A 21,895-nucleotide genomic window follows, 5' to 3' on the forward strand; every position below is an offset into this window, starting at 1 on the left:
GTCCCAGAGTGGTGTGGCGAAAAATAATTCTGGGGCAGTAGTCTTTCCTGTTCTGGTAACCTAACAAGGTAAAACTCAGGACCTTATACGGTATGACGTGATGGGACCAGAGTTTTTCTAATCAGGTCACATGGTTTAAAAAAAAAAAAACTCCTGTCCTTGGGGAGGTTGAAAACACTGTCAAACTGCAGCAACCTTGTACTTTACATATTAATTATATTTTAAAGAAGGACTAGGGGTTTTCCTATACACATACAGAGAACGCAACATGATTGGACAAAGTTTTCTGTATGCGGGTTTGTTGCATCATGTAGTCTAGGCCTAAAAAAAATGTACTCAGTCTGTTAGCTAGTGTTTATTGATTAATTCCAGTTAATAATTTTGGATTGAAAAAGTCTAGGTAGCCTAGTCAGTCCAAGTTTGAAAATAGTCCCCTGTAGCTCAGTTGGTAGAGCATGGCGCTTGCAACGCCAGGGCTGTGGGTTCGTTTCCCACGGGGGGACAGTATGAAAATGTATGCACTCACTAACTGTAAGTCGCTCTGGATAAGAGCGTCTGCTAAATGACTAAAATGTAAACCAAATTTGATCCAATTCACATTACCTCACAAACAAATGGACTATAAATACACAACGTTACCCCTTCGTTTACCCTGGCCAGAGGGACAGGGCGCATAGTAGGCTAGATTATGCAGCTGCTGTTGTTAGTAGCCTACAGTTGATTAGACTGAAAAATAGTCTCGTTTCCATGCAGTACAGCACGTCAGATCGCTAATGTTTAGGCTGCTACATTTATGTAATTGTTTTTGCTTGTGTCTGTCTGGAGTGATGTGTTATCAGGCTTGCTAAATAAATATCAGAGGAACTTGGCGACCGGTTAAAATTTTGTGCGTTGTGCCCAGCCCGCGTGACCTGCGATTTCCGTGAATCTGATTGGTTAAGACATGCAAAGCGCCTGTAGCAGCACTCAGGTGTGAAGGACAGATAAATTGTCTTCGAGTTGACAAATCATGAGGCAAATTGTTCTAAAATACAGCACTTTTCCCCTCATTTTAACGTTTTGCGTCGATAACTTTTATTAAACTAAATCAAAAGTGGTGATTGAAAAGTGTCGTGCATGGACCCTTATACTGCTGATGGATTAATGTTTTGTTAGCAATAAACCATAAAAATAACCTTTCACCAGTTTGTGCAATTTATCTAATATGACAGTACTATATGTCCCTATACAATATATATTTATTCTCTGTTGAACTGATAAGGACATGCATAGTCGCAATCCACACTCTGTTAGTTATCAGTGAGCTGTCACATTGCTGAGAGGGCATGGACAGCAGTCAGGACAGAGGCTTGGAGGAAAGAATGTACCAGAGAAGAGTTTCTCCAAACAACCCACAGACCGCAGTCCTACCAGTTCAATAGTAATTAGAACATTCCAGTCAGTGGCCTGGGAATAATCTGTATTACAGAATGTCCTTTTCACCCGCGAAAAAAAGTATCTGTCCTGTTCTCATAGCAGTGATCGTGTTGCCAGGTTGCTTGCCAGGAGGGTGTGAGTAAGGGTGTGTGTCATGTGTGTTTGTATATATATCTATATATATATATATATATATACACACACACAGCTGTGGGAAAAATTAAGAGACCACTGCAAATTTTTCTTAAATCAGCATCTCTACATGTATGACAGCCATTCCATTCCAGTGTCTGTTGAATTCCAACACAGGCACACCTCATTCTACTGAATTAGGTACTGATTAGGTGATCACATGAACCAAATCTTATTTAACAAGCAAAAGTATAAAACCACTGCTGTGGTCATCACTATCTGCTTGCAATAGGACCAGCTGGATGGCAAAAACAGTGCTAATAGTACCTCAAAAGTAATATTAATAAAAAAATAACTATTGACCATGCCAAAAGAGTTGAAAAGGAAAGTTTTGAGTGAGGAAAAGAAGGGTTCAATTCTGGCTTTACTGGCAGAGTGATACAGTGAGCGTCAGGTTGCTTCCATCCTTAAAATGTCAAAGATGGCGGTTCATAAGAACAAGGTCAAGCAGCAGACATTGGGGACAACAAAGCTACAGACCGGCAGAGGGCGAAAACGACTCTCTACTGACCGGGATGACCGCCAACTCATTCGAATGTCACTCAACAACCGTAGGATGACATCAAGTGACCTACAAAAAGAATGGCAAATGGCAGCTGGGGTGAAGTGCACGGCGAGGACAGTTCGAAACAGGCTCCTAGGGGCAGGGCTGAAGTTGTGCAAAGCTAGAAAAAACCCTTCATCAATGAGAAGCAAAGAAGAGCCAGGCTGAGGTTTGCAAAATACCATAAGGATTGGACCGTAGAGGACTGGAGTAAGGTAATCTTCTCTGATGAGTCCAATTTTCAGCTTTGCCCAACACCTGGTCGTCTAATAGTTAGATGGAGACCTGGAGAGGCCTACAAGCCACAGTTTCTCGCACCCACTGTGAAATTTGGTGGAGGATCAGTGATGATCTGGGGGTGCTTCAGCAAGGCTGGAATCGGGCAGATTTGTCTTTGTGAAGGACGCATGAATCAAGCCACGTACAAGGTTGTCCTGGAAGAAAACTTGCTTCCTTTTGCTCTGCTTGTTCCAACTCTGAGGATTGGTTTTTCCAGCAGGACAATGCGCCATGCCACACAGCCAAGTCAATCAAGGTGTGGATGGAGGACCACCAGATCAAGACCCTGTCATGGCCAGCCCAATCTCCAGACCTGAACCCCATTGAAAACTTCTGGAATGTGATCAAGAGGAAGATAGATGGTCACAAGCCATCAAACAAATTTTTGCGCCAGGAGTGGCATAAAGTCACCCAACATCAATGTGAAAGACTGGTGGAGAGCATGCTAAGACGCATGAAAGCTGTGATTAAAAAAATCTGGGTTATTCCACCAAATATTGATTTCTGAACTCTTCCTAAGTTAAAACATTACTATTGTGTTGTTTAAAAATGAACATTAACTTATTTTCTTTGCATTATTCGAGGTCTGACAACACTGCATATTTTTTGTTATTTTGACCAGTTGTCATTTTCTGCAAATAAATGCTCTAAATGACAATATATTTATTTGGAATTTGGCATTTATTTTTACCCAAACACATACCTATAAATAGTAAAACCAGAGAAACTGATAGTTTTGCAGTGGTCTCTTAATTTTTTCCGCAGCTGTATATGTGTGTGTGCGTGCGTGCGTATCTGTTCACTGAAGCCGCACGTACCCAAAGGGCCCCGGCCCCCAGATACTGTAAGAAGACAAAAGCTGCGCCTGCGGTATGTTCCTCCTCAATTGGAACAGGACAGAGGGTTAAAGTGTCTGACTCAACACTAAATCATCAGTGGTCTCTATGTCACCCCATGTAACCTATGACTCATGTTTGAGAAAGGGGAGAACTACTTGGTCTTGTTTTCTGATTTGACAGTACATGAGGGGCTGGCCTATTCCTACTTCTAGTGAAAGACAGTGTGGGGCGAAGATGCACCAGGTGCGTCTCTCCATGGATGCACTCCGTTTTTTGTGTGTTTTTTTTTACAGTAATTTCTGGTAGTTCAATAAATATATTAATACATTTTCCACTCTCATTCTCAGAGTGGACATGTTGTTTGCAGAGCTCAACAACGCTACACTTGTGTGCCCTTACGACTGCTACAAGGTCCCAATTCTACACTCAGGAATAGGTTGAGAATTTGAACAGAACAGAGAAAAGGGCAGCGTTAAAATACATAATTTATTCCCTTAATAAAATGTCAAAGAAAATTCAACAAAATGTTTTTGGCAGTTAGAAATGAAATTTACATTCACAGTAAAATGAAGGCGACAACTGCATTCCAGCATCAAGGGATCCTCTCGGCTTGCAGTGTTCTTGAGTTGAGAATGCGGGTCTGACAAACAAAAAACTAATCAATATCGAAATCGAATAGTTGATTCCCAGTTCAGTTCATGATTGTGTTCAGTAGGGCACATTGTAGCAAAACGCTTTACAACTGAAAGGCAAAACCTGTGCTCTTATTTGAGAATTTCAGGTACAATCTCTCTGTTTCACTTAGTTTCAAATGGTTTTACCCATACGGAACACCATCCAGATGATCAAATACTGTACCTATGTGCAGTTTAGAGCCATTCACTCACCCGTTTCTCCTCGGGGGAGAGCACGCCCTCTACAGCCACCACCTGGTACTGCCTATGTTTCAGGTTGCCAGGAAACTTCCTCATGCGGCGGACAGCTGTGGTAACAGTGGAGCCATCTTGGCTCAGCAGTTTCCTCACATCTCCAGGTGAACAGCCAGGGTCCAGGAGCAACAGGCACAGGCTGCCATTCTTCTTCTGTTCCACTCCTACTATAGAGCGGCTATGGCCTGAGGATGTCGATAGAAGACATGGAGGAAACACACTAAAGCCTTGTTCACACTAAAGCTCTTAATGCTGAAATCAGTTTTGTTTTTCAAATCCATTTTGGACTACTGACTGTCCATACAGTAAGTTACAAGTTACCAAATCAGATGTGTGTGATCAGACAGCAGTCATTTGCTGACATGTCTACGCTGGTTGTCATAGTAACGACGGGTGTGTGCACAGTGGTGTAGGGTGATTGATTGGTGGTGGTGCTCGTGCTTCCTATCACTCAGAAGTTATGTAGCAAGCTAAGGTGACAACAATTCCTGCCATGGACATTTCTCCAGTTGCTTTGAATGTTCAAAATCATAGTGTAAGGTGGTTTGAAATATGTCTTGAAATATCAGATTCCATGTGCTTTTTGGCAGTTCAGACTGCAGGAAAAATAATAGATTCGATTCGGATATGCAAATAAATAGGATTTGAGTCACTTCAAACTGTCAATGTGAATGCGGCTTTAGAGATAACACAGACACCAGATGTACACACTCAGACAAAATAAACAAACAAATCTCCCTCAAACACACTAGTACTGAGCGATTAACCAAAATGTCAGTTATTTTTCTGTTTTTAATCAACTAATTGACCGAAATAGATTCAATTATTTTAATTCCATTTCATTCGTTTTTGTTCTGTGAGCTCGATGTGCAGTTTCTCTAGAGATAAATCAGATCAAGCCCAAACTGTGCGATGTAGTAGGGACTTGACGTTTCCAACAGGCCAATATTCTACATAGTTAAGTGCAGAAAACATGGTAATTAACTACAATGACTTAAATCCATTGCGCACCCCCTTACTTCTCCAGTCTGTGTGGAGCACGTGCATCGAGAGGGATGGAAAGCAGTTGCTTCGAAAGGTATCTCTACCTGAAAATACACGATCTAAATGATTGATAGTTGGTATTCAGCAGTCATAGTAGTTGAAGAACTACTAAAATAGTGATTTTGTCAGACAGCATAGTTAGCAGCTCTATAGAGATGAGATGATGACTTGGAATGAAATAATAAAGTCATCAAATAAAACTAATGTAATTTACACAACTGAAATATTTTATTAAAGTAAAGTAACTGTGAATAAATGATGGTTAATAAGTGATAAGCAGTAATGGACAGTCACTACCATCATGGGACTTTTATTGTTGTATTGTTGTTACAGCATACAACCCACATAATGTATAGTGAATTTAATGTAAAATAATAATATTGAAACCGAAATTGAAAACCGTGATTATTTTTTAAATAATCAAACCAAAACAGAACCGACCTCAAAAAGCACTAATCACTCAGCACTAAAAGACAAACAAGCAAACATAAAATAGACACAAGCCATAAACAAATTCTACATTGGATATCAGTAACCCATCATCACCTATTCCATCCAACCCACTAAACCCATGTTAAGACTACCTTGGTGCTGGAGGTAGAGGGGCGGCTGTGTGGTCTGCACCACCCGGGGCGGTAGTCTGGCGCCTCTGGTGGCAGTCTGAGAGAAGTACTGCTTCACCCAGTCAAAGATGCGGGGGTGAGTGTCCCCTGGGCCTGTGGGCTGGTGGAAGTCTAGAACACGGGCACTGTGGGGACACAGGTTAGAGGTAACTGACTGAGAACAGACTCCATTTTCAACCATGTACATTCTATAGTGACTCGGTGCGTGTACACTGAGTATACCAAACATATTAGGAACACCTTCCTAATATTGAGTACCCCCCCCCTTTTGCCCTCAGAACAGCCTCAATTCATCAGGGCATGGACTCTACAAGGTGTCGAAAAGCGTTCCACAGGGATGCTGGCCCATGTTAACTCCAATGCTTCCCACAGTTGTGTCAAGTTGGCTAGATGTCTGGGTAGTGGACCATTCTTAATACATACGGGAAACTGTTGAGTGTGAAAAACCCAGCAGCGTTGCAATTCTTGACACACACCGGTGCGCCTGGCACCTTCTACCATACCCCATTCAAAGGCACTTCAATATTTTGTCTTGCCCATTCACTCCCAGAATGGCACACACACAATCCATGTCTCAATTGTCTCATGGCTGAAAAATCCTTCTTTAACCTGCCTCCTCCCCTTCATTTAAACTGATTGAAGTGGATTTAACAAGTGACATCAATAATGGATCATAGCTTTCACCTGGATTCACCTGGTCAGTCTATGTCACGGAAAGAGCAGGTGTTACTTTTTATTTTGTAAACTCCCTGTGTGTGTGTCCATTCAGGTGTATCTAATTCAAATGTAGCTGGCTACACAAATGTGTTATGTTCTAATACGTGTAGTATGTGACTCTCTGAGCTCTAACCTGACTCTGAGGGAGGTGCAGAGAGCGTAGATCTCCGTAGCTCCTATCCAGGCCCGTGTGCCCTGTAGTCGCTGGTTAAAGTGGGTTGCGCCCTGTGGGTCTAACCCCTCCCGCCACGCCCCCTCTATCAACACCTGCACCTGGGGGATGCTGGGTACTGACCCCTCTGGGAGAGGAGGGAGAAAGAGAGAGAGAGAGAGGGGAGGGGGGTGGGGAGGGGTGGAGGGCAAGGAAAAGATGCCATGATAGAAGATTTAAGAGAGACAGTTAGTTTAGGAGATTACATGGTGGAAAGGCTTTTTGAGAGGGCTACATTAAACCGTTTCATTAAGCGATCCAGACAGCTACTGGGTTTGAGAGAATGGTAAACAATTGTAGAATGTGATGTTTTGGAATATGTGTTTCTGTCTGTGTGTACCTGAGAGACAGGTAGTGTAGGGCTCCATTCTTTGCAGAGAGGACAGGAGCATCTGGAAGTTTCTGTAGCCACATCCCCAGCCCTTATCCCCCTCTGACGAGCAGTAGTGGTCTGTTTCAGCACTCAGCCACACGTGGACACAGTCTCTGGCCTCCCTCTGGTAGTAAACATACAGAGCACCCAGCACGCCTGACAGAATGAGAGGAATACAATAAACTAAGAGAATGACAAAGAGAAAAGGGGGGGGGGGGGGGTCATTTCCTGTGTGTGTCTCTGAGTAATGCCAGAGATGTAGGTGGTAGCTAGACAGCTGTATAAACAGATAACATGATGTGATCTGAACAACTCAGTTTGAGAACAGAGTGAATAATGAGGGAGCTATGTTAGTCAAGATCCGGATAAGAAACTGAATCTCACACACACACCCTGCGTTCTGGTCTTGCCATCGTCGACCCCTGAGGCCAGAGCCTCCATCATCTCTGCTCTCTTGTTGTGGAAGTCAGCAGGCACCATGACACCTCGAGACACGGCTTTCTCCATGGTCCTCTCCATCTGTCTGCGGTAGCCCCCCCTCCCGTCCACACCAAACTGCCTCTAAACACACACACACACACACACACACACACACACACACAGCAAGGGGTCAGGGTGAGGTCACCACCACACTCAGCATACATGAGCAGACACACGTATACTTTCAATTATGCTGACGTGCAGAGACACAAATAAACCACATACACTCCCTACATAAGCCATGTGACAAAGCACAGACACACGTCATATTGTGCATCATGCAGCAAGGTCAAATCCACTACTCCAGGGTTATTATGGTTGTGCTTTATAAGAACCTGCAGCTTCTTGAACTCCTCTGCCTCCCGCTTGGCCTCCTGCTCCTTCCTCCTCTCCTTCTCCTCCTCCTGCAGTCCTCTGGCCAGCCTCAGGTCTGAGCCAGGGCTCACTGCAACACACACAGCAACACAGCGTCAGTCACAATTCCCTCTCTCTAATACACCATGGGAATCAACCCTGTACACACAAAACAGATGTGAGGACAGCTGCATGTATGAGCTCAGCGGCATATGTTAGCAGGTTGTAGAAGTTCGGTTTGGTTCAGTTCAAACTTCATAGTCCCCAGAGGGAAATTCATTGTTCAAAACCGGACACACAAAGGACAAATTACACATAATGATTTTGCAACTTTAGGAGCTGGCTGGCAATAAAGTGCATCTGCAAATCAAATACGGGATACTACACCATTCTCTATCTCTACCGAGACCCTGTGTTTACATGTTTATGGTATAATAACAGTCATAACATTGTCATAACATGGCTACATGATAAAACGTGTTGGAAGCATAAAGTGGGAACTAAATAGATTTATCATTAACCCTTTACACTCGTACCAATATACAGGTTGAAAATAGCAGATTTGGGCACTAATAAATGCCTAAATTGGAACGCAGTGGCTGTACAGTAACATGCTATACATGATGTCAGAGCTCTGGCTCTGCGCTTCACAGAGCCGTATGGGTTTTGCCTGACAGCCGTTCTGAACATGAGCATCTCGCGTGACAAGAAGTTGTGCCCATACCTCCCGCTAATTGGGCAACTTTTGCAAATATTTTGTTGTCTGAGTGAGGGAAATGCTGTAAATTAAGAGGACTCAATGTATTTTGAAAGATGAGATGTTGAGGATTATAATAAATATCGCTTTGATGTCATACAAGCAAGCCAAACACCCGATTCCAAATGTGCACTTCACATATCCAAATCATAAAACTTGTGTCATATATAGTGTCAACATTTATGATCACTATGTTTGATGTGCAGTTACAAGATGTCATGGCGTAATACCCTGGGTTGTTCTGAACAGAATGAGCCCATGTTTGTTTATTGTGAAGAAAATTTGCCGCGGCACACGCACCTGAATGCACTCATCATGACTTATTTCTATACGCATCAAAATGATGATCCGTTTCTCTGAATTGCATTGTGAAAACCTATCACTGTAATATTGTATTTTATAACTTAGCTAGTCAAGTTGGCAATAGAACAGGCTTTCAAATGATGCCCATCTGACCCAGATTGCGAATTATAACGGACAATTTTGGGATTGTGTAAACAACAACAGTAATTGTGTGATGGCGGGACGCAGGGCTGTGTTCCAAACATAACTACTAGTGTGCTTGCTCTAGTTCCTCAACAGCACAGCTAGGAGAGCTCAAAAAATAACCTTATAGTTGAAGACTTTTCTTTGAGTCATATAAGTGCATTGAAATGACTTAGGAACTGTGCACACTTTGGAGAGGTGTGTGGCCACTTGGAGACACCAGTTATCCGCTCACTCAAACTCTTGTATTTATTTTTTCTTATGTTGCACCTACCCCACATTTTCCAGGAATATTCTTATAATGTATTTTCAGATTTCGTTATCAACAAATGCAGCGAAAAGTACAGTAAATGTAAAATGCACATACAAACAGTGTAATGTTTTGATTCAGTCTTGTGAACTGTTGTGTTCTCACCTTTGGTCTAATAATTTCCCCATAATCTCCAAATGATCCCTTTCAATTGCTACCATGGTTATTCATATGCTTTTCATATTTTTTCCTTAAGAAACATTTCAATTTAGCCCTATCCATATAGGACAATTCACACAAGTGTAAAGGGTTAAGAAACACATTTTTGGTATATTTTTCCCCAGGCATCAGTTACAAAATCCCAATGAAACCTCTGTTCCCATCACATATGATTGTTTAAATCAAGCCATACCTGCACTAGTGGCTGTGCCATAGTCCAGATGCACCTCCACATGTTCCTGTAGGGAGTAGCAGTCGCCACACACCACAGAACACATGGGACACTCATAACTCTTCCCACCTGAGGACGAGGTCATCGACACACACAGTGGTTAACGGGGATAGCTACGGGGGATTTTTATTTAATCATTATTTATCCAGGTTATTCTTGTTGAGATAAAACCTCTCTTGCAAGGTCATTTTGCTTTTTGGGGGAATACTAGAACTGAGCAGAGAGAGAGCAGACCGAGAGCCTTAACCTCTGTGGATCAGACATAGGCAGGCTTCTCCTTCCTTTGTTTGGTTGAGCTATATTTATTCCTATGATGAAAAACATGAGACGAACCTGAGCTGTTGCTGGATGAGGGTGATGCTGCCTCGGTTGATGATGTGGCCCCCAGGACAGCCTCTGAAAAGACAGATACAGATACAGATGTCAGAGACTTTACACAATGGATTGGGCACCATGTTCTGTCTGTGCTGAACTGTGTAGACTCAGCCTGTCATGAGTGCTGGTTTGTACAGTAACAGTATGGTCTGTGCAGTCTATATGTTCTGAACTGTAGATACTATACCTTCAGCTGTGCTCTCTTCTAGCAGGTGCAATTCAACATGTTCCTGTAGGATGAAGGCATCAGTGCAGACCAGAGCACACATAGGACAGGGAAACTGCTTCTCTACAACAGACACACAGTACATAACAATGAGACACAGGATGTTGACAAGACTAATGCAATCCTTAGCGAGGAGTTTTTCAACCCACTCCACACAGCACTCGAATGCAGCACAGGAGAAGCTTCGGTAGCAGGTTCATCCTGCCCAGAAGCTCCACAGAGCAGTTCAGAAGGCCATTTTTACCCACAGCCATGAGGCATTTTAATGAGTGTAAATGACTAATTTATGATGCCTTCTTAATAGGAATGTTGTTATTGTTTGTTTCCCAGGAGTAGGATAGATCTTAAACAGTATTTATCTTAAACTGGTCTCCATCTTTTATGGCTATTAACGTGCAGGTGCCTTCTTAGGTGTCTTATGCGTTTTTTTTAATCATGTGTTTGTCTTTCATTCGGGTCTTGTCTTTGTAATTTATTAGGCAGGTTGTCTAGCTCCTGCCTATCTTTTCTTTGGATTGGTGGATTATTGTAATCCTTTTTTGAATATTTGATGAGGGTTGTTGAAGTCAACCGCCTGTATCCACTGGAGTGAGATGCTACTAGCCTCATATCATGAATATGCATAGCCATCTCCAGACAGTGTGTTTTTTCTCAAGTGACAAAGATGTGTCCTACTTATATCAGTACACTCCTAACAACTTAAGCATTACAAAACTTATATTAGATCAAATAAACCTCACGTAGCAAATAAGCCATTCATTTTTTTGTTGACCAACTTCGACACTCATTGACCTTGCTTGGTGGGCGAAACAACGAAAAAACGCCACCTGCTGGAGGGAGACAGATTTTCCGCCTAGTTGGGCCTCCCTCTTAGGTACAACAAACCAACTAGGCCTAATATCAGTCAGTACAAAAAACAAACTGATGAGGTTTACAAAAACGTGTTGCAATCAACGATTGATTTAAGTGAGGCAGAGCGTACCGGCGTTTACACATTGCCCGCAAGCGCCAGATAGCATGGACTGTTAATTGGATGCAATGACAGTTCATCAATGGGCTATCAGTACAAAAAAACAACTAATATCACTCAGTACGACAAACCAAATCATATTAGTCAGTACAACAAACCAACGTATATTAGTCAGTACAGATGTAACAACATGTTGAATAAACAAACATTTCGAACACACTTAAATCAACCTTTAAGTGGGGAGGAGAAACGCTTCTGTTTGACTTTGGTGTGCTCTGCGGATCCCACTCCCAAAGACTCCTCAGCATGACAGTGTCTGCTAGTAGGCCTACTGGAGTCCTGAGCAGATCTCAGAAAGCCTGTAGACACTGATGAGGTGGGTCCAACAATGGCCACTGCTCGTCCTCCACTGGACTCCCCCCCACTAAAAGCTGTGTACCCTGGAGGCGTGGGGGATACAGTCATAAGCTCCTTAGACACCAGTGTGCTATTGGATGTCCTGAGTGAGACCCCGCCTCCAATGGTGTCAAACCTGTTCCCATTGGCTACTCCTCCTTCAGAACCCTCAGACCTAGACAAACCAATGGCTTGTTTGCAGTGACTGTCCACTATGGTGGTTGTGGTGGTGGGAGTAGGCCTTGAGCTGGGCCTGACAAGACTGTGACCACCTCTACCCTCTGCTCCGTCATGGTCTTTGTGTGCGGTATTGATGTGGAAGTGGAGTTCGTCGTAGGAGACTCTGGAAAGGGAACAGAGGGGGCAGCCCATGTCATTCTCCAGGTGGCTCAGGAGGAGATGGGTCTTCATGTCCTCCTCCAACACCAATTCCTCGCCACAGATCTCACACGTCAGCATGGCTTGTTGTTTCTGGTACTCAGCTGTCACACTAACACTGAAATGAAGATACATTAAGATAACATTAATTGTCAGTAAATAAAGAGGATTTAACTGGAAGGATATCAATCCACTGTACACCAAATGTACCCAATAACGAAACAACGCAATTCCCATCTTGTCAGCCAAGATAGCTAGCCAAATTCGAACTCAACTAGCATTGTTAATTCAGAATTTGTCTACTAGTCAACATGTCAGGCTATGGGCTAAAACGTGACTTCACGAACGCTGAAAGCTAGCTAGCTAACCATCATGTTACTCACCGATTTCAAGAATATGGACGATGTGCCGTACTATTGCTTGACTTATGTGACTACTTTCAAAAGAAATGTGTTCCTGTTTCACTTTTCCTTCAAATGTCAGCTTAGCAATGCTAGCTAACAACGTTTGACTCTACTGGCCCAGTTGAAAAAGAGTCGGCGCAAGGCTGCGGTTTGAACTGATGGATTTGACGTCACTGGTTGTTGATCCAAGGAGGGTTACTGGGAAATTTTTAAGCGATACAAGACGCCATATTGCTCTCAGCTGGACTCGGGAGGTTGCGTAAAGGAAATAATAATACCTAGCTACACCTAGGCGTTTCTGACATTATTTATCTTAAATGGGTAAGAGCAATACAATCATCACAACCTTTTTATTGTCTTTTTCTTATCACGAATTATCGGATAACTTGGCATGATGATGGTTGCTAAACAAGAGGGGACAGGGGTGTGAAGGAGCTAGCTATCTAGCTTGCGAACGCTAGCTGTGTTATTAGCAAGATCAATCTCTTAAAAAGCTGTGATTTGGGTCTAATAATGGCAGTTTTAGCTACCATTGCCTATTATAATTGGTTTTACAGCTGATTTGAAGTATTATTTTGCTAACGATACGAATACTTTAGAAGGTTTTTGAACACCATGTAATTTAATTTAATTAGCACCTATCATTTATTAGCCAGCATGCGATTACTAGTTGCTGTGTGCTAGGCCAGTGGTTCCCAACCTTTTTTGGTTACTGTACCACCAACTGGATTTTGCTCTGCCCGGAGTACCCTTGAAGTACCCCATCATGTGCATTTTACCAGTAAGCCTATGGTCTCAGGTACCTCTTGTGGATAGGCCAAGGACCCCCCCCCCAGGTAGTACCGCTGGTTTGGAACCACTGTGCTAGGCCGTACTTTACTAACGTTACTAGTTAGAGAGGAAACCGGTTTCTTGCGATTGGAGATATCCAGCCTTGAAGACAACTGATTCCCCCAGAAAATACAACAAACAATGTCAATGTGAAGCTGTCAACAAGACAGTGGCTAATGTTAGCTAACATTCATTAGCTAGCTAATTAGCTAGCTGATGCGCTTGTCATCTTTATCTAGCTAGCTAACTTGCTAGGTAGGAATGGCATTCTTTGATTCTAGTTAGCTAACACAGAGATTACTAACAGCTGAGATCATCAAACGCTATCTTAGTTTTAGCCTTCCTAATCTAACGTTGATGATATTATGATGACAGCGAGCTAGAAACATTTGGTATTGTGTTGCTTTGATCACCAGTCTTCTTCATCATCTGTCAAACTGTCACCCCAACTGCTGTTTTCGTGTGAAGATGCGCATGGCAGGGTTTGTCTCAAACCACCTTTTGGCCTACAAATCCAAATTCACATCGAGAGTGATTTAATTTATTTGAATTTCCATTAGTGCCTATGTGAACAACAACATTAGCTAGCTAGTCAGTCAAGTTTGGCTGGTTGTGGCTTCTGTAAATTCACAAGTTTGTATATTTGATCTTTTAGGCTAACATTATGTTAACCCTTATTTCCCCAGACGAGATGGCAAGCCCAGGGAATGACCGAATGAAGAGTTACAAGAACAAAGCGCTGAACCCACAGGAGATGCGCCGGAGGAGAGAGGAGGAGGGGATCCAACTCCGCAAACAGAAGAGAGAAGAGCAGGTAGGGTGCTTCTAGTTCTTACACCTGGACCACTGAATCAGCTACTCTCAATTCTGTGGAGACAAATCTAATCTCATCCAATTTCACCATGTAAATTCCTTTGAATGGTAAATCTTCTCCAGATATGAGTAATTTTTGTATTACCTGTTATAGTTGTGTTTGGTTTGTTTGTGTTGTAGTGAGTCAGTGACCTGCTAACACTTATCGCTCCCTCTTCCCCCAGCTGTTCAAGAGGAGGAATGTGTGTGTGCCCTCGGGCGATGAGTCCATGTTGGAATGCCCTATCCAGGACCCTGACATCAGCTCCACTGCACCAGTCTCAGGTGTAAGTGACCATTACTCCTATTGTCCCATTGTCTTACTCTCATGGTCTACACTCTGCACAGAGGGACTAGCTACCTGTTGAAAGACAATGCCATTACTCCATAAAAGAAGTAGAAAGAATGTTGGGAGAAACAGAAGTTTTTGGTTTTCAAATCAATCTGTGATTAAAACTAGATGAAGGTCATTAGACCCAGGTGCACTTTGCGTGATAAACCTGTCAGGTGTAGTTCTACATCGCTTGCCCTGCAATATGTGTGTGTATAGTGTCAGAGTACATGGTTTTGTAAGACATTCACGTCTTTTTGTATGTTGACTTGTGTGTGTTTGTAGGAAGGTGTCATAACTCCAGACATGATCCAGATGATCTTCTCTGAGGATCCAGACCAGCAGCTGATCGCCACACAGAAATTCAGGAAATTACTCTCCAAAGGTCTGTGTGAATCATGCAATTCATAACAATCCCAATGCAGGGCTCATGCCATCTGTATGATCTTGGATGCATCCCCGATGGGAACCAATTCCCTATTTAGTGCACTACTTTTGACCAGGGCCCACTATATAGGGAATAGGGTGCCATTTGGGACGGACACATAGTTTGGTCTTGTATAGTATGTTTTCTCAACAACAAATGTGGATAGTTTGTGTCTTTGTTAGACGTGATGCTATTCCATCCACACCGTATTGGAATGTTTCGGCATCACATGTTTTCAGCCATGAACCAGGATGTGTTTAAGCTAGTAGGGTGATGTCATTGTCATGCTCTCTTCTCTCTCATCAGAGCCCAACCCTCCCATCGATGAGGTCATCCTCACCCCAGGGGTCGTCAATAAGTTTGTGGAGTTCCTCAAGAGGAGTGAGAACTGCACTCTTCAGGTGAGTCAGGTGGCTGGGTCTGTTAGTTCGATGTGCTGGGAATTATTGGTTTGGTCTGTTAGAAATCGTAAAATGTATTCACTACACACAATGACAGATTCTGTAATATCATAGCACATCCTGTTGGCATTAGTCAGTCTGCATGACATCTGCATTGTATTGCTCCCTGCCAAAAGACCTAGCTAGTGAACTTTCCTCTGACTCTTTATGGCACTCAGTCAGTCATAACTCTTCAGCCTGTGTATCTGTCTGTTAGGGCTTATACTATGCTCCACATGTGTCCGTGGTGTGAAATGCTTGTGTGTGTGACACAGTTTGAGGCAGCCTGGGCCCTGACCAACATTGCCTCAGGGACCTTCCTGCACACCAAGGTGGTTATCGAGACAGGAGCAGTGCCCATCTTCATCGAGCTGCTCAACTCGGACTACGAGGATGTCCAGGAGCAGGTGACTGAACAGCCTGGGTAGGGGGGCGGCTGAGGCCCCGGGGGCAGAGTTGCAGCAGGATGGGACACTAACACATGGGTCACATGGATAGCTAGCTGGAATGGGAATGAGATGTCATGGGATTTGTCCCACCAAGAAGATCCTATCTGAATAGTAAACCAGCTATGTTTGCATTCCCTAAATATAAACTCTATGGCTTCATTCCGATTCTCTACTCCTCTCCCTGAAGTGTTCTCTTGTTCACTCCCCCTCATGGGTTTAACGTTTATCCCTACATACAGTGAGGGAAAAAAGTATTTGATCCCCTGCTGATTTTGTATGTTTGCCCACTGACAAAGACATGATCAGTCTATAATTTTAATGGAAGGTTTCTTTGAACAGTGAGAGACAGAATAACAACAAAAAAATCCAGAAAAACGCATGTCAAAAATTTTATCAATTGATTTGCATTTTAATGAGGGAAATAAGTATTTGACCCCTCTGCCAAACATGACTTAGTACTTGGTGGCAAAACCCTTTTTGGCAATCAGAGGTCAGATGTTTCTTGTAGTTGGCCACCAGGTTTGCACACATCTCAGGAGGGATTTTGTCCCACTCCTCTTTGCAGATCTTCTCCAAGTCATTAAGGTTTCGAGGCTGACGTTTGGCAACTCGAACCTTCAGCTCCATCCACAGATTTCCTATGGGATTAAGATCTGGAGACTGGCTAGGCCACTCCAGGACCTTAATGTGCTTCTTTTTGAGCCACTCCTTTGTTGCCTTGACTGTGTGTTTTGGGTCATTGTCATGCTGGAATACCCATCCATGACCCATTTTCAATGCCCTGGCTGAGGGAAGGAGGTTCTCACCCAAGATTTGACGGTACATGGCCCCGTCCATCGTCCCTTTGATGAGGTGAAGTTGTCCTGCCCCCTTAGCAGAAAAACACCCCCAAAGCATAATGTTTCCACCTCCATGTTTGACGGTGGGGATGGTGTTCTTGGGGTCATAGGCAGCATTCCTCCTTCTCCAAACATGGCGAGTTGAGTTGATGCCAAAGAGCTCGATTTTGGTCTCATCTGACCACAACACTTTCACCCAGTTCTCCTCTGAATCATTCAGATGTTCATTGGCAAACTTCAGACGGGCCTGTATATGTGCTTTCTTGAGCAGGGGGACCTTGCGGGCGCTGCAGGATTTCAGTCCTTCACGGCGTAGTGTGTTACCAATTGTTTTCTTGGTGGCTATGGTCCCAGCTGCCTTGAGATCATTGTCTATATCCTCCCGTGTAGTTCTGGGCTGATTCCTCACCATTCTCATGATCATTGCAACTCCACGAGGTGAGATCTTGCATGGAGCCCCAGGCCGAGGGAGATTGACAGTTATTTTGTGTTTCTTCCATTTGCGAATAATCGCACCAACTGTTGTCACCTTCTCACCAAGCTGCTTGGCGATGGTCTTGTAGCCCATTCCAGCCTTGTGTAGGTCTACAATCTTGTCCCTGACATCCTTGGAGAGCTCTTTGGTCTTGGCCATGGTGGAGAGTTTGGAATCTGATTGATTGATTGCTTCTGTGGATAGGTGTCTTTTATACAGGTAACAAGCTGAGATTAGGAGCACTCCCTTTAAGAGTGTGCTCCTAATCTCAGCTCGTTACCTGTATAAAAGACACCTGGGAGCCAGAAATCTTTCTGATTGAGAGGGGGTCAAATACTTATTTCCCTCATTAAAATGCAAATCAATTTATAACATTTTTGACATGTGTTTTTCTGGATTTTGTTGTTGTTATTCTGTCTCTCACTGTTCAAATAAACCTACCATTAAAATTATAGACTGATTATTTCTTTGTCAGTGGGCAAACGTACAAAATCAGCAGGGGATCAAATACTTTTTTCCCTCACTGTAGCTAAATACTAAGCAATCCCAGCTCTATATGGTCCTAGCTGTGTGGATATATAGCTGTAGCAGTATATGTTATGACCCCCCAAGCCCAGTTCTATATGGTGCTGCTGTTTGTTGGAAATATAGCCTAGCTGCAGCACTGTATAGTATGGCTCCTAGCTGCATGCAAATATAGCTGCAATGTTATGGTATGGCAATATGCATGGCTGCTGCGTTAGAGGTGACGAGGGATTGGTGTATTTCAGGCCGTGTGGGCCCTGGGGAACATCGCCGGGGATAACGCAGAGTGCAGAGACTACGTTCTCAACTGTGGCATCCTGCCCTCCCTACAACAGTACGTGTGTGTGTGGAGGGTTTTGTCAGTCTGTAGGCCCATGTCGTTTTAACAAGGAGAAGTTGAGTTTAATACCATTACCTAATACATTGTATAATCAGATTAGTCAGGTTTAACAGTTTAATTGCAGTCAGAGAAACAAGGCGTACTGAAAACTGTTCTCTGCCCCCGCAGGCTGCTGGCTAAATCCAACCGTCTCACCACAACTAGGAATGCTGTATGGGCTCTGTCTAACCTCTGTAGAGGGAAGAACCCCCCTCCAGACTTCGCCAAGGTAATAGGGTGGATTCCCACACTGCCCAATCAGACGACAGTTCTAACAGTCCAACAGATCTCAGCTGTCAAATGCACAAACCGCTCTTGGATTTTGACCAATTTCTCCCAAAGCCATTCTCTTAGCAAAACGTAATGCTCTCCTTTCACCATTATCCCTCTTTCTGTCTTTCTCCCTCTCTCTTCTTCCCCCTCGCTCTTCTCTTATTATCTTCTCCCTCGCTGCTCTCTCTCTCCCTCCCTCTTCTCCTCCCCCAGGTGTCTCCCTGTCTGAGTGTGCTGTCCAGGCTGCTGTTCAGTAGTGACCCAGACGTGTTGGCTGATGCCTGCTGGGCCCTCTCCTACCTGTCTGACGGACCCAATGACAAGATACAGACTGTCATCGACTCTGGGGTCTGCCGCAGACTGGTGGAGCTACTCATGTAAGGACTACTAGAGACACACACACAAACAAACAAGCAAGCAATTGAGATGTTGGTGTACACTGACTGTGGTGTTGTTGGTCTTCCCCAGGCACAGTGACTATAAGGTGGTCTCTCCTGCACTACGTGCTGTGGGCAACATAGTGACAGGAGATGACATTCAGACTCAGGTAGAACTAGTTTTTATTTTCTTGCTACCTCCCCATAGCTTTGTCTCTCTCTTCACCCTGATGTGTGTGGAGTTTTGATCCTTCACATGGTCCTAGCTGTGTGTGTGGACTGGTGTGTAATCTTCACTGTGTGTGTGTTGATTGTTCCAGGTGATTCTGAACTGCTCGGCGCTGCCCTGCCTATTACACCTGCTCAGCAGTCCCAAGGAGTCCATCAAGAAGGAGGCCTGCTGGACTGTGTCTAACATTACAGCTGGAAACCGAGCACAGATCCAGGTGTGTGTGCGTACCCGTGCTTGATGGTAGCACAGTGTTTTAAGTAGTTGTCTACTTAAAACGCGATAAAACATTACAATAAGGTGCAGAGCGTTTGATTTGGCTGCTGGGGGGCAAGGTGCCATTTTCAAGGGATTGTTAAAATGTTTTAACTCTTTGGTTGTAATATCATCCTCTTAATGGTGGCCAATATTGAGGGATATCGTGAGGCTACCCTCACGTATCTGAAATTACATGATCAATTGATGTTTACTGATCATGAAAAGCATGCAGTTACTTGCTGTATAACTCTGATAGAGATAATTTGGAACAATTGTTTTGCATGGAATAATTGGAACTGCGTAGTTCTGACTGTGCTCGTCAAGAGGTTATGATATTACATCCAAATAGTTATAACATGTATTTATCAATCCCTTTAAAACTGCACATAGTTGTTAATGGTTTTAGAGCAGCTGGAGGTCTCCTTGCCCCCCAGCAGGCAAATCGAACACTCTGCACCTTATTGTAATGTTTTATTGATAACGACCTATTGATGTGTATGTATAATATGTTCTCTCGCTGTGTTCCTCAGACGGTGATAGATGCCAACATCTTCCCAGTCCTGATAGAGATTCTTCAGAAGGCAGAGTTCCGCACCAGGAAGGAAGCAGCGTGGGCTATAACCAACGCTACCTCTGGGGGCACTCCTGAGCAGATCAGGTAATAACGCTCATTGAATTCTTGAAAATAGAACCAGAGCATAATTTTGGAGATGTGCTGCTCACACAAAGAGTTCATGAAATGAGTGGGAGTAGTCTCATGCTCGGCAGAAGTTATTCTAGTGTAGCAGGCCTGTATGACCGTATCTCTGCTAAACCAATAGAACAAATGTGACTATAATGTAAATCTAACACTGTCTGTCTTGCTGTCCCTGTAGGTACCTGGTTAGTCTGAACACCATCAAGCCCATGTGTGACCTGCTGACAGTGATGGACAGTAAGATAGTGCAGGTGTCTCTGAACGGCCTGGAGAACATCCTGAGACTGGGAGAGCAGGAGGCCAAGCAGAACGGCACCGGCATCAACCCTTACTGTGCCCTTATAGAGGAAGCCTATGGTATGATACGTGCACACACACACACACACCATAAAATAATGGGACAGGCATCAACCCTTGGATGTACGCTCAATTCTGTATCGCCACCTTCTCCCTGAAATGGGCAGTCATACACTCCCCCTCGTGGATTTATAAGGAATGCACTGATGTAAGGAGGGAGAGAGAACGATTGCACTCTTCAGGGAGAAGGAGAAATGTCATTAGGCTATGCATAAACACTTTAGCCAGTGGTATGCACACACTGTTCCACTAGATGGCAGTAGATATGTTGCTGTGAAGTGAAAAGTGTACTCTTGTAGTTCTTATCTCAAGAGATGTGAGGACACATGCTGCCAAATTTAAACACCATTAGTTAGTGGTTATGACTCAGTATTGTCATGTGAGTCACTAATTCCTAGGCCTGATTTATTTATTTGTGTGCATATGTGTGTCCACTGGCTTTTCTTACTAGCACTGATTTTGCTGATGGCTGCTTTATTGAGGAAAGTTTTATTTGCAATGATTGTGATCTGTGGATGTCGTACCACCTTAGTTGAATGCACTGACTGTAAGTTGCTCTGGATAATAGCATCTGCTAAATTACCTAAATGTAAAAATGTCCACTGCAGGTCTGGACAAGATAGAGTTCCTGCAGAGCCATGAGAACCAGGAGATCTACCAGAAGGCTTTTGACCTGATCGAGCACTACTTTGGTGTGGAGGAGGAGGACGCTAGCATCGCCCCTCAGGTGGACCAGAACCAGGGCCAGTTCATCTTCCAGCAGCAGGACGGGCCCATGGAGGGCTTCCAGCTCTAACCACACCCTGACCTTTGACCTTCGCCCCTCTGAGTATCTACTACCCCCCCCCCCCCCAGAGATTCCAGCCTCCGTAGGGCTGTTTAGAACTGAACTGATGACACTACCCCCATCTCTCCTCTCTCACTGGACCCACCAGCTCCACCTCTCCCCTAGGCTAGCCTTGCCCTGCCACACCACCCTATCTGGATAGAGAGTGAGCACGAGACGGAGAGCCTGACTGACTGAAAGACTGACTGACTGAGGACAGCTCATTCTCAGTGTTTGAGACTTGTCCCCAGCTTCCTGGAGCTGTATGGAGCATTTGGGTTGTTTCTTTCTGTTGTAGACAATACAGTCTGTGCAGTGGCAAGCCTCCTAACATGGTAGGCATATGAAAGAAAGAGTTGGCTGATATTTTCTTACTCCCTAAATGTCTTTTTATTTTATTATAATTATTTTCTGTGATATTATTATAATAATACATTATTATTATTACAACGACACTGGTGTCTCAATCACCCTCCATATCTCCTTTTTAAATGTGAAACTACCTCTTCAGTCTTCAAAAAGAAAACAAAAGATATGAACCTATGAAGCATTTGACTGAGGATTCTCTGGATTTCACCAGATAGTCCAAGTAAAACTATCCCTACTAGTGTCCTGAAGAGGTTTAGTGACTGTATC

General features: G+C 43.7%; 2 protein-coding genes across 3 annotated transcripts; one reads left to right on the forward strand and one right to left on the reverse strand.

Moving 5' to 3' along the window:
• Positions 1-3,739: 3,739 nt before the first annotated feature.
• On the reverse strand, positions 3,740-12,822 carry LOC311119586 (zinc finger-containing ubiquitin peptidase 1-like). Of its 2 annotated transcripts, XM_084157760.1 has the most exons (12): positions 12,674-12,822; positions 11,747-12,408; positions 10,508-10,609; positions 10,279-10,341; positions 9,907-10,014; positions 7,983-8,092; positions 7,560-7,728; positions 7,135-7,323; positions 6,717-6,882; positions 5,828-5,991; positions 4,158-4,384; positions 3,740-3,910 (listed from the first exon to the last, which is right to left on the reverse strand). In XM_084157760.1, exons 2-12 carry the CDS (start codon positions 12,369-12,371, stop codon positions 3,863-3,865), a joined length of 1,971 nt encoding a protein of 656 aa, XP_084013886.1. In that variant the 5' UTR covers positions 12,372-12,408; positions 12,674-12,822; the 3' UTR covers positions 3,740-3,862. The 2 variants fall into 2 exon arrangements, with proteins under 2 accessions (XP_084013886.1, XP_084013887.1); XM_084157761.1 differs by lacking the exon at positions 9,907-10,014 and having other exon boundaries at positions 3,749-3,910.
• Positions 12,823-12,924: 102 nt separating this feature from the next.
• Positions 12,925-21,280, forward strand: LOC311119603 (importin subunit alpha-6). The gene is made up of 14 exons (XM_084157762.1): positions 12,925-13,015; positions 14,212-14,339; positions 14,563-14,664; positions 14,994-15,093; positions 15,442-15,536; positions 15,851-15,982; positions 18,109-18,197; positions 18,372-18,471; positions 18,729-18,892; positions 18,984-19,062; positions 19,213-19,338; positions 19,910-20,037; positions 20,255-20,433; positions 21,042-21,280. The coding sequence occupies exons 1-14, from the start codon at positions 13,012-13,014 to the stop codon at positions 21,227-21,229; spliced, it is 1,614 nt and encodes a 537-aa protein (XP_084013888.1). The 5' UTR covers positions 12,925-13,011; the 3' UTR covers positions 21,230-21,280.
• Positions 21,281-21,895: the final 615 nt, after the last annotated feature.

Source organism: Coregonus lavaretus (genome assembly GCF_964263955.1).
Source record: "Coregonus lavaretus genome assembly, chromosome: 3".
Taxonomy (NCBI): Eukaryota; Metazoa; Chordata; class Actinopteri; order Salmoniformes; family Salmonidae; genus Coregonus; species Coregonus lavaretus.